Below are 11,785 nucleotides of genomic sequence, written 5' to 3' on the forward strand. Positions count from 1 at the left end.
CTGATTATGTTTCTGCGAACAACACCATTTCGAAAAAAAAAAGAACCAACACAACAATGAGGATTCTTGTGCCAGCGCCCTTTTTATTACAACGCCTTTGAACGCCTGCAGTCCCCCTCGCTGCCCGGGGCGGACAACGGAGGCCGGCACAACAGAGGGACAACGGGGAGCTCTTGCACTTCTCGGGCACTGCGGGCCGGGCTCCCAGGCACCGGCGGAGCCTGGCGGGCACCGGCCGGGGCCGAGCGGGCCGCGGGGCTGGGGGTAGGCCGCAGCGGGCCGGGCCGCGCCACGCGTTGCCATGGCAACTGCAGCAGGGAGGGGAGGGGGGAGGCAGCGAGTGGTTGTCAAGGCAACGTGCAGGCGCCTGCGCAGTAGGGAGCTGGATCCGGCGGAATGACGTCACGCCGCTGCCCCCCTCACGCCGGAAGTGGTTGTGGCTGCTCTTCCGGCCCGGTGCGTGTGGAGGAGCGGGCGGCGAGAGCGGCCCCGGCACGGCGGCGCCATGGTGAAGCCACGGTACAAGGGCCGCAGCACCATCAACCCCTCCCGCGCCAGCACCAACCCCGGTACGTCTGGGGACGTGGGCAGGGCCTTACCGGGACGGGACGGGCCTTACCGGGACGGGCCCGGCCTTACCCTACTATACCGGGCCGGGCCGGGCCGGGCCTAACGCTGCCTTCTCTCCCCAGATCGCGTTGCTGGCGCGGGAGGCAACAACATGCGGGACCGAGCCACCATCCGGCGCCTCAACATGTACCGGCAGAAGGAGCGGAGGTGAGCAGGGCCCGGTCATATCGGTGCTACCGGTGCGTGGCGCTGAGCCGCCGGGCCCCGCTGTCAGGTGGTGCGGGCCGGGAGCTGTGCGGAGAGGTGCTGGTGCCTCGTCTGGTGACGGAGGGCCCGCCGGTTGGAGCAGAGCCCCTCCTTTGCTCCGTGTCAGGAGCTGGGAGGCTTTATCTCGAGGTCCCACCAGGCCAGCGATGCTATCAGGGAGCGCGGCTCAGCTGGAAAACACGTGGCGTGGAGCAGCTGATATGATCGTGCTGGAATGTCACGAGCCCCAAAATGCCCAGATTTCCATCACGTCCAACTCAAAAGCTCACCTCAGAACATCTGAGGAGCCTGAAGGCCCCAAGGCTCTCTTCCTAAGAGATTCCTTCCCTCTACGTGAGAACCTGTGGCTGCAACGCAGTCCCACCTTATAAACACACGCCTCTGCCATGCTGTGGATGCCGTCGGGGTTACTTAAGGTTCTGGTTCAGATTAGCAGCTTTGTCTTGTTTTGCCAGATTCCTCCTTGTTTTGAGAGAGGACTGGGGAGTACGTATTTTAAAAACTACTCAACTTAAGCCAGGTTTCAATGGGGAGCTTTATCTTATGATCAGCGTTCAGTGCAAGCTGATGGGTTCAGCTGATTAGAAAATCGCATGCGAGCACAAGAGAAGAAAGTGTTTTTTGTTAGGAAATCGTACTTCAGTGCTTTTTGCACCCCAGTATGGCATTCATGTGCAGCCTTCATGAAGAGTTCAGTCAAGCTGGAGTGAGAACGAGGAGTTTTGAGATGTTTTGTAGGGAATTGGCATTCTATTTTGCTCTGCGTATCGCATGCTAACTTTTATCCCTTGTTCTTAACTTGTCCCCAGGCCAATCTTATAAATGCGTGTAGTTACTTGTACTCTTGTGGAAAAGTACAGAGTTCAAATTACAGAAACTCTTAGCGAGGTGTTTTTCAGAGACATTGCCGTGTGGTTTGACACAGAAAAATATTAGGACAGGGTCGTTTGTGGCCTTTGAACTGCAGCGACAGGGGAACCTTCTAGTCTGATGTCAAGCTACCCGGGGTACCAGTTCGAAAGGAAGGGTCTTTCTGGATTTTATGGATGCACTTTACTCTAGTAAACAAAAGTGCTAGAGGGGTGTATGCTTCATTGTGAATTTACGTGCATTCTCATTTTTCACTTAGAAACAAACGTGGCAAAGTGATTAAACCCCTGCAGTATCAGTCAACAGTGGCACCAGGCACAGTTGCAAGAGTGGAACCAAATATTAAATGGTTTGGTAAGTTTGTTTTTTTCTTTCAGACTCAACAGGCTCAGAAGCTGTTGGACTTTGTGTTTTTAGAGTGTGAGTATTTAGGAATTGTCATCTCAGTGCTGTGTGGGACAGATACTGGAAAGGCGGGCAAAAAAACTGCTGCTGTAGGCAAGGGCATTGGCTCACACCTTGCCCGTACCTGTACTTGGGGTGTTTGCTTCCCATACACTGCTGACAAGCGTGGGTTTTTGTCTCCTTTGGTTATTTTGTGGGATTTATCCATGTGTACCTACATCGTAGCTTGGATGTGTTAAGTATCCTAGGGATACTTGTAAAAGTTTCTTTAAATTATGGAAAAGAAAGGGATTGGCTTATATATGCCAAATGTTGGGGTTGTCTCAAGTAAAGTCTCCTATTTCTTGTCACTAGTATTTTGATTCCAGATGGAGTGTTAATATTTTATTAATATTCCCTGTGTCTATGAAGCGGTTAACGTGGGGAACCTTGATTTTCACCTGCAGGAAATACTCGTGTGATCAAGCAATCATCCCTACAGAAATTTCAAGAGGAAATGGAAACAGTCATGAAAGATCCGTACAGAGTGGTGATGAAGCAAACCAAGCTACCGATGTCCCTTTTCCACGACCGGATTAAACCTCACGTAGGTATCGTTCCTCTGCACCTTATGAAGGCTGGGCTGTGTGCACAGATGTCGTGAATATTATTTACCTGTGGGAGATCTGATGCGTTTGTAGGAGCATCGGAAGGAATTAGGGCAGATGACTGGGGGAGGGATGTTTTTGAAAACATACCGCTGTAATGCTTCTAATTCCTCATGTGAAAGATAGACTTTTTTTTTGAGGATGCATCATGCTGCCAGCACGCTCTTGTGCCATGACTTTGAGCTCAAATATGTGCTTTTTATCTTGAACCAGACATTCTTGCGCATGCAGCCGCCTTTTCAAGTAGAATCAAGTTTCAAGTACATAATTTTAGTTATTACCAGGCTTCTTTCCTAAAGTCTGCAATATTATTTTGGATTATTGTTGGGTATTTTTTCGTGTGGAAATCTGCCAGGTTTGTGTCATAAAAATGTTTCCTAAATTGAAGAAAAGGTTACCGCAAACTAAAATGTGCGTTATAAAAACAAATGACTTCTTTCAGCTCTGAGTTGTGTGCTGTTCCAATAAAAGTTGGCATTCACTACAGGCTTTAAAATCTATGATTTTGACTGTAATTGTCCCTGACAAAAATCTGTGAATTTGGCGAGATCTGTGCACTTGTTAGAAAAATAAGAAATGATCAAAGATAGCAGCTAAATTTTTATCATTGTAGCCTTAATTACTTTTGACATCATTTATGCAGAGAGAACCGAAGCATAGTTCTTTGGCAAGTGCAGTGTGTTTTGTTGCTTATTAAATATCCACTCTTATGTTTCTCAGAGATTAAGCTGCAAAACTCAAACATTGTTAGGGAAGTGCCTGTAAATCTTGTCACAGGTTGCAGAGTTGCATTGAACTAAGGCCTTGTACGCTGCGTGTCACGAGAGATGGAAAACAGTTTTTGGTTTTGTTTTCATTTTACCAACCCATCTTTCCTTAGACCTCCAGAGTTCACATTCTTGACACAGAAACGTTTGAAACAACATTTGGCCCCAAAGCACAAAGAAAAAGGCCAAATCTCTCTGCAAGCGATGTGCAGTCCCTGCTGGAGAATGCTGAGGCCTCATCGGAATCTTACGATCAGGGCAAGGACCGGGACCTGGTCACAGAAGACACCGGTGTAAGGTAAATGGAAAGGAGAAATTATTCTTTGTTTACATACCTTGAAAGTCAGCTTTATTTAAAAAAAAAAAAAAAGTGCATCTAGTTCTTCCATCAGTGCTGCTACTGTCTGATGAGTAAGCAAAGTGAAATCAGTTGAATTTGGCTGGGACTTGTTTTAGTTCTGTTTTGTCCCAGTATATTTAACTGAACTATTGCTCCCGTGGGACCCTTCTGTATTCATTCATAATTAATTTCCTGTTGCATGTCTGAAAATCTGCAAACTCAGTTTTTGGGTTAAACAGGGGGCTGGGCCTCCTCTCCTTTTTTGTCTGTAAACAGCCAAATGGCTGTAGAGGAGAGAGCACTATAACCGTGTTATTGTGGTTGCTGATGTCTGTGGTAATCTGCTTCCAGGGATGAAGCACAAGAGGATATATATAAGAAAGGACAGTCCAAAAGAATCTGGGGTGAGCTTTACAAGGTCAGTAACATTTATAATTTGCAGCAGTTTTTTTTCTGTCTTTCAGTCTTTTCAAAGGCCAGTGCTTCAGCACAGCATTGGAAATCTTGTACAGCAGTAATCAGAAAAGCTCTGAAAACCCTTCATTTATAGATCTTGCCATGTTAGGGAAGCTTTGATGACAACTGAATTTGCTGTGAAGTTTCTTAGTTAAGACAGTTTCTTAGTTTCTTAGTTAAGACTGTCTTCGTTCATGCGGAGATGTCCTGAGTATGTAATTTGCCTCCTCATTTTCCTGTTAACCTAACTGTACTGAGTGACTTGACACCATACACCCTTTTCTGACATCGGTCTGGTACTGATCCAGTACATCAACTGGAACAGAAAAAAAACAGCTGTAGAAGAGAGTAGAGTTTCATTTTCACATCTGTGCTTGACTGAGCTTGATCCTTGAGCTCTTGTCCCAGTGGGACAAACATCTGTGAAGTACATGATCTAAAGATGGACTGGCAGAGCCAAAGGTGTAAGCTTCGCTTGGATTCCTGGGGCTTTACCACAAATAAAGCAGTCAGATGCCCTTATGTTTCATTAGACTGAAAACATCTGGCATGTTGATAGGGTCTTCTTTGGAGTGCTCTGCCGTTCATGTTGCAGTGAGTCACCTTGACTGCTAGAGGAGTGGAGCTGAGAATGAGTTAGGGTTGTAAGAGCACTTTGTGCTCTCAGTGACTGTTAAGTGTGAAATTGCTTGACTTCTTGTTCTGAACTTCTGAATGTAGCTTAAAACTTTCTCACTTAGATCTAAAAGCAGCGGGAATGATAGAGCAAAACAGATTTCAGTAAGGTGCTGCCAAAAATCCAGGAAATAGCTGTGAAACAAATTCACTTGGCTTGAAGCAAGTCATAAACTGACAGCTCCCTGCTGTAGATGCTTAGTGGACTAACAGCAGGTTCCTACTTGGTTGTGTTTCATATTGATCCAGAAAACACTTTTTATACACCAATCCTTTATGAAACGGTGGAATTGAATTGCTGCAGAATGGATGGAGAACATTGTTTCTGTCTGCTAAAGCAATTCATTTTCCCGTTTGGTTGCAGTGTTTACTTTTCCAAGTGCCGCAAACATCTTTCTAGTGCGTAGGGAGCTATAGTGCATAAAAGCTACAGGGCTGTCCAGCCTGAATTTGGAGGGGAGTATGGGAAGAGAGAGTGGAGGATCAATGGGTATTAGTCTGAGGTTCTGTCACAGGAAAGTAACAATTGTTCATGAAGGATACAAGGTTTTTAAATTAATGACGCAGATTATAAAATTACTAACATTCATTTTGGAGGTTTATGTCTAACCCTTTCCTTCTGCATGATTTTTTTTCCAGGTGATAGACTCATCAGATGTTGTTGTTCAAGTTCTTGATGCCAGAGACCCCATGGGCACTCGCTCCCCTCATGTGGAATCTTTCCTGAAAAAAGAGAAACACTGGAAACATCTCATTTTTGTCCTGAACAAATGTGATCTTGTTCCTACCTGGGCTACTGTAAGTACGGTCCTGCCTGTTGTGCTCTGGACCTTCTTTGTTCCTTTTGTAGCCTCAGCTTTAATTCTGTTACCAGTCCTCAGGCTGGTCTCAAAGGGCGTAATGTAACTGGGATAATGGGAACTCTCTGCTTGTTTGCTATAAAAGTAACAATTACCATTTAAACCCGTCCAAGTTTGGCTCAGTTGAGCAACAGTCACCAGCCACAAATTCTCTACTTCCTCTGTCTGGATTTAACAGTTCAGCTGATATCTCCAGAGTGTGCTAAATGTTAGTCCGCTTAAGATCCATATCCACCACAGCTGGTCTGTTTTACATTGTTAAACTAATTAGTTTTAGCTAGCAGTGAAGGCGTTTTTGGGAAATTGTCTTTTTATAAAAACAATAGCCAGTGCTTTTAGCTATTGGGTTGGTGAAATGCTTCAAAGGTTCTTACAAAGCAATTTTCGTAGACAGCTGCATTTGTGACCCAAGCGAAGATGCTGTGTTCTTCTCATAAGCAGATTGTTTCACTGCCTCTGCAGCACAGAATCCCTAACTGAGCAGTATTTTCCTTTTCAGAAGCGCTGGGTTGCTGTCCTTTCCCAGGAGTATCCAACACTTGCTTTTCATGCCAGCCTCACAAACCCTTTTGGCAAAGGTGCCTTCATACAGCTTTTAAGGCAGTTTGGAAAGGTACAGAACAATCTGGGGGCTTTGTACTGGGGATTTGTTTTTGTTGGGGGGGAGGAGGGTGGGGAATGCCCGTTTAGTGTGGGATTTTTAGTGTTTGAGGTTCAATACGCTTTCTTGTGGCCATCATTCTGTGGTGAGCAAATGGAAAATACTCCTTCAAACATGTTCTAAATGTACATCAAACTGAGGAGATCCCAAAGAGTTGGTTTAACTGTCACTGTTTGGCCTCAGTTTCTTGTAGACAGAGTATTCCATTGATACTCTGACTTGAATGTGTAGAAGAAGGGAACATGTTTCAGGCTTGTTAACATCATGCATCTATGGATAATCTGTTAAGATATTCTCATTTTAAGTGTCTTCATTTTCCCAAGAAAGATGGTTTTTCTTGTCTTGAGATTAGTGCTATATGCTGTCCCCAGCTGCTGCTTGTTATTTGCTTTAAGTATTAAAAGAAATGTTGTTTCTTTACAGTTACACTCTGACAAGAAACAGATCAGCGTGGGTTTCATTGGTTATCCCAACGTTGGCAAAAGCTCAGTGATCAATACGTTACGGTCTAAGAAGGTCTGCAATGTGGCTCCTATTGCAGGTGAAACTAAGGTAGGAAGAGATTCCTGCATTAAAGAGGCGCAAGGTGCAAAATTTCTTGGCTATCTAACAAGAATGCCAAGTTAAATTTTGTTTCTGTGTGCTAATACCAAGTTTCTAAGATGACTCCTATAGTTTAGAACTGTCTATTTAAAAGCAGAACAAAGGGCTGTTCATGGAAGGAGGTAACACAGATGACTGCCGATCTTTTTCAGGTGTGGCAATACATTACCCTGATGAGGAGGATTTTTCTCATAGACTGCCCAGGTGTAGTTTATCCATCTGGAGACTCAGAAACAGACATTGTGCTGAAGGGAGTGGTATGTATCTGTGCTAAACGCTGGAAAATTCTCGCTGTGTGGTGGGTTGAAATAAGTGAATGCACACTTTCCAGAGGGTTGATACTCTGACATTCATTTTCAGGTTCAAGTTGAAAAGATTAAAAGCCCTGAAGATCATATTAGTGCGGTGCTGGAAAGGGCCAAACCAGAGTACATCAGAAAGACGTACAAAATTGATTCCTGGAAAGATGCGGAAGACTTTCTCGAGAAGCTTGCTGCTAGGACTGGAAAACTGCTAAAGGTGTGACAACTTTAGGACGAGAGAGAATGGCCTCAAGTTGTGCCAGGGGAGGTTCAGGCTGGAAATGAGGAGACATTTCTTCTCAGAAAGAGCGGTCAGGCGTTGGGACGGGTTGCCCAGGGAGGTGGTGGAGTCACCATCCCTGGGGGTGTTCAAGGAGAGGTTGGACGTGGGGCTTAGGGGCATGGTTAGTGGGTGATGGTGGCGGTAGGGGGTGGTTGTACCAAGTAATCTTGGAGGGCTTTTCCAACCTTAATGATTTTAGGATTCTGCGATCTTCCTGCATTTGCAGGTTGGAAGAGTGTGTGGGTCAGTTTCTGCACTGAACCTGGGAAATAGGAATGTTTCATTTGCAAAGGTAATATAAAGGTGGTATGCCCTGCAGACGTGGACAGAAACTGTTACTGGATTCTTTCAGGGTGGTGAGCCTGATGTGCAAACAGTCAGCAAGATGGTTCTCAATGACTGGCAGAGGGGCAGAATTCCATTCTTTGTGAAGCCACCAAATGCAGAAACAGGTCCCCAGGTGAGGATGTGACGCTCGTGCCTTTTCTTCTTGCATATTACTCAGTTTTCCTAATGGTATTCACTGGTGCTTTTCCTGGAGTACCTTGGGCAGGGCATGTCTTTGGGCTCTGACTAGTGATTAAAGTGGCACTCAATTAAAGTTGGTAAGTACGTGGAGAGGATGAGGTGGCAGTGCTCTTCCACAGAACTGTCTGAGCTGTTTTGCAATCATCTACTAGCAGAAATGCCAGTAATTAATTGTCTTAGGTTTCTTCCAAAGAGATCATTTGGACAGACTGACTCTGTGGATAATGTTATTTTATCTGTTACACCCTTTCTTGTAGCCTCCTGCGTCGGAAGGAGAAGGAGCGATGACATCAAGCCAAGATAATGACAAGCCGGAAATCTCTGAGTTGGCAGCATCAAGTGTGGAGCCAGTAGAAGAGAAGAATAATACAGACAATGAAATTAAGCAACTCATGTCACACGTTCGGCAAAACTTTGGGAGGATTAATGTGGCACCGCAGTTCTCAGAAGAAGACCTGGTTCCTGTAGATGTGCCAGGCTTTGATGAAACAGACAGTGATTCTCCTGCAGAGGAGGAGGAAGAAGAAAATGAGCAACATCAAGATTTGGTAGAGAATGAATCACAGGTGGCTGCACAAGGTGCCAGGGAGAGCTCTAAGTCAGTTCTTAAGGCTTTGGAGGAGAAGATTGCAAAATGCAAGAAATTTCTGGATAGAGCCAAAGCCAAGAGATTCTCAGCAATAAGGTATCTGAATGCTCAGCGATTCGTGTATTTTCACAGGGGGACAAGAGGGTTAATGTGTTTCTGCTGCAGTTTCACTCCATTTTTGACTTGTTGCCATGGCTTCTCTAGTTTAGTCATAAATACTTGAAATTTGGCTGAGCAGCAGTTTGTTTTTGAAAGAATATTCCAAGTCCTGTTGGCCATCATAACTAGAAATGTTCTCACTTTTGGGAAGTTGCCTCTTACAGTATGGTTTAGAAACCTGTGGATATTCTGGGTAGCAATATTTCTTTCTTCGATCTCTCCTTAATGTTCAGCTCTTTCTTGAGCAATACCAAGGCTGATGTCCTACCTGAATATGCTAATCGGGTCTCTGTGTATGTACGAGAGTATCCTAGCTCATACAGCAGGCCCAGTTTTAGCAGAGCTCATCTACCAGCTTCTTGAGGACGAAGATGTCAGTGTTAATTTTTGTCCCTTTGTGCCAAGCACAAGTCCAGTAACCCCAGAGATAAGACTATTGGAATCTCTCTTCCATGTGAAGACTGTGGCTTTGCTGATGTCAGACCACTGGGACGTGCTGGAGATTGATCACTCCTTGCGGGTGGCTACATCTTGTATTATGACAGTCTTCTATTCCCTGTTTTATCTCTTGTAGAATCCCTAAGCAGCTGAGTGAAAAAGTGTTTGCAAAATCAATGCAGAAGTGTGAAGAACCCAAAGAAAATGAAGACAGAGGTAAAACAAGATTAGTGGATGTTCCTAATCCACATTTGGAAATCCACTAAGCAAGAGGGGGGAGATAAGGGGAGAGTGTTCATTAGTTCCTGACCGCAAGTTCTTCTTTCCCTTAACTTATTTAAATCTTTCCATAGCGAACGTAAGGGCTGCCTCATGACCTTGCTTTAGCTTTTCTGTAGGGCTGGATGGTCTGTGTAGTAACATGTCCTCTACTAGTGAATGAAGATAAAGCGAAGACAAATGTTGTGTTCAGAGCAGGGTGCTGCTGCGGGCAGATTTCAGTCTGAGCAACATCCGTTCCACATGGTACAGCATTACACAGGCGGGGATGGAAGTGTTTTATGACACTGTAAAAGCACAGAGCTACTTCAGGCTATAGGTTTTACTGCGGTCGCTTTTGAGAGTCTGTGTCTTCAGTTTCCAAAGCAAGTTTGATTAAAGGCAAAATAATGTGGGAGAACCTTATTCTGACAAGGCTGTGAAATATTTCTAGACTTACATGTTGCTTCAAGCAATCTGCTTATCAAGAGTGGTTTTTCACCATAACAGGGAGTGATTTTCTGGTAAGGGACATGCATGGGTTTTTAGTAAAAACTGTTAAAGCATGACCAAAGGATTGCTTTGCCAAAGTAGATGGTGCAGTGACTCCAGCCTTAAGTTCTGCGAGCAGATGGGTGTTTTGGAAGATGCTTGAGTACGTGATCATTGCTGTTTGCAGGCAGCACGGAGAATAAAAGAAAAAGGAAAGCAGAAGAGGAAGATGACGATGACCATTTGGCTGAAGAGCCTTGCAAGAAACTTACATCCAAAGAAGTGAGTGAGATCCCCTGTAGTATAACAGACAGGCGGAGTAATAGAGCTGGCTTTTTTCCTACTTAGCTTGCTCAGTATCAATGTAAGAGGTTTGAGACCTGGCGCTATTAGCAGGAAGAGAGTGCAAGGCCTGTAGGTGAGGCGGGGGGAATGTGAAGACGGTGACCTGCTGCTGACACAAGATGTGACAATAGTGTTCCAGCTGAGCATGGGCCCCTAGGAGGGACAAGCTGGTGACAGTGACAGAAAGAGTGTTGAAAGGGAGAATCCTTTGTAGAGAACTGTTCTGCTTTCAGTGTTAGCTTGCCTACTGGTGCTGGTAAGAGAGGAGGGATCTAAATGCTGAGGTGCGAAAATGAGGACCTAGATGGGCAAAAAGTCATTGGCAGTTCTGTTTTCAAAGGGAAATGCCGCTGCTGTTTCCTTTTCTTGTTAATCAAGTCTGAACAATTCTTCCAGTGTAACTTAAATACTAAGAGAGAGAGACTGTTTGTAGGACTTTAAATAGGATTTGTAAGCAAATCTTGTACAGCAAGGGGGTTTTTAGAGCACTGCTAGGACTGTCAAAGGGGAATGGAAGACTGAATTCTATTCATGTGTGTTTGGTCACATCTTCTGTTAAAGTTCTCTAACGTGACCGTGCACATCAGTAATGTTTCCTATTAAGTTATTTATTTCACTTAAGGTATTGGAATACAAAGCAAACACCATTTGAAAGAATGCAAACAAATTGAGGCTATGGATACTGTGGACTTGCTAATATGTTTTGTGTGTATTTACAGAGGAGACGAGCTGAGAGGCAGCAGCGCTCCAAGAAAGTCGGAGTCCGGTATTATGAAACCCACAACGTGAAAAATAAGAATAAGAACAAGAAAAAAACTGGCTTGGAGGCACAAAGATCAAAGCACAAAAAATATAAACATAAGCAATAACTGCTTATTCTATTAAATTTTACATAAAACAGCTCTAGTATGCAGTGCCTTTTTTTAATATAAAACTTGCAGTTCCTAGTCAAAGCTCTTTGCCTTGTCTGTCTTGTTCCCAGGAGTAACATCTCGCTCTTTTTCTGCATCATCTGAAAGTTCTTTATGCAACTGGAGATCGTGGTGTTTCCACATCACCATCTAAGGCCAGTAAACATTGCATTTTCAAAACACATCCTGAAACACTCTTCAGATTTTCCTTTTCTGGAAGCTAGCTTTTACAGTGCTGTTCAAATGACTACAGTGAAGTTTTTCCTATGTCTGCTTACTATATATAACCAACGAGTTATACAGGTACCTCAACTCCAGTTTTCGTTTGCTTTCACTGAGTAGTGGTGCTTAGAACGGCA

At 44.5% G+C, this 11,785-nt stretch overlaps 1 protein-coding gene across 1 annotated transcript; it reads left to right on the top strand.

Annotated features, from left to right (window-relative positions):
* The first annotated feature begins 408 nt into the window (after window positions 1-408).
* GNL2 (G protein nucleolar 2) lies at window positions 409-11,415 on the top strand. Its single transcript, XM_083810368.1, has 16 exons — window positions 409-569; window positions 693-777; window positions 1,967-2,061; window positions 2,559-2,698; window positions 3,640-3,824; window positions 4,218-4,284; window positions 5,637-5,795; window positions 6,357-6,470; window positions 6,942-7,070; window positions 7,274-7,378; window positions 7,482-7,640; window positions 8,059-8,166; window positions 8,492-8,919; window positions 9,557-9,636; window positions 10,358-10,452; window positions 11,235-11,415. Exons 1-16 carry the CDS (start codon window positions 506-508, stop codon window positions 11,382-11,384), a joined length of 2,163 nt encoding a protein of 720 aa, XP_083666494.1. The 5' UTR covers window positions 409-505; the 3' UTR covers window positions 11,385-11,415.
* The last annotated feature ends 370 nt before the right edge of the window (window positions 11,416-11,785 follow it).

The sequence above is a fragment of the Anser anser genome (assembly GCF_964211835.1).
Source record: "Anser anser genome assembly, chromosome: 24".
NCBI classification, from domain to species: Eukaryota; Metazoa; Chordata; class Aves; order Anseriformes; family Anatidae; genus Anser; species Anser anser.

Bases quoted from the DNA above. Each gene is read 5' to 3' on its own strand.
- GNL2 (XM_083810368.1), top strand. From the start codon at position 506: ATGGTGAAGCCACGGTACAAGGGCCGCAGCACCATCAACCCCTCCCGC. The intron at 7,071-7,273 runs GTAGGAAGAGAT...GATCTTTTTCAG, and splicing joins CTATTGCAGGTGAAACTAAG to GTGTGGCAATACATTACCCT. The intron at 7,641-8,058 runs GTGTGACAACTT...GGATTCTTTCAG, and splicing joins GGACTGGAAAACTGCTAAAG to GGTGGTGAGCCTGATGTGCA.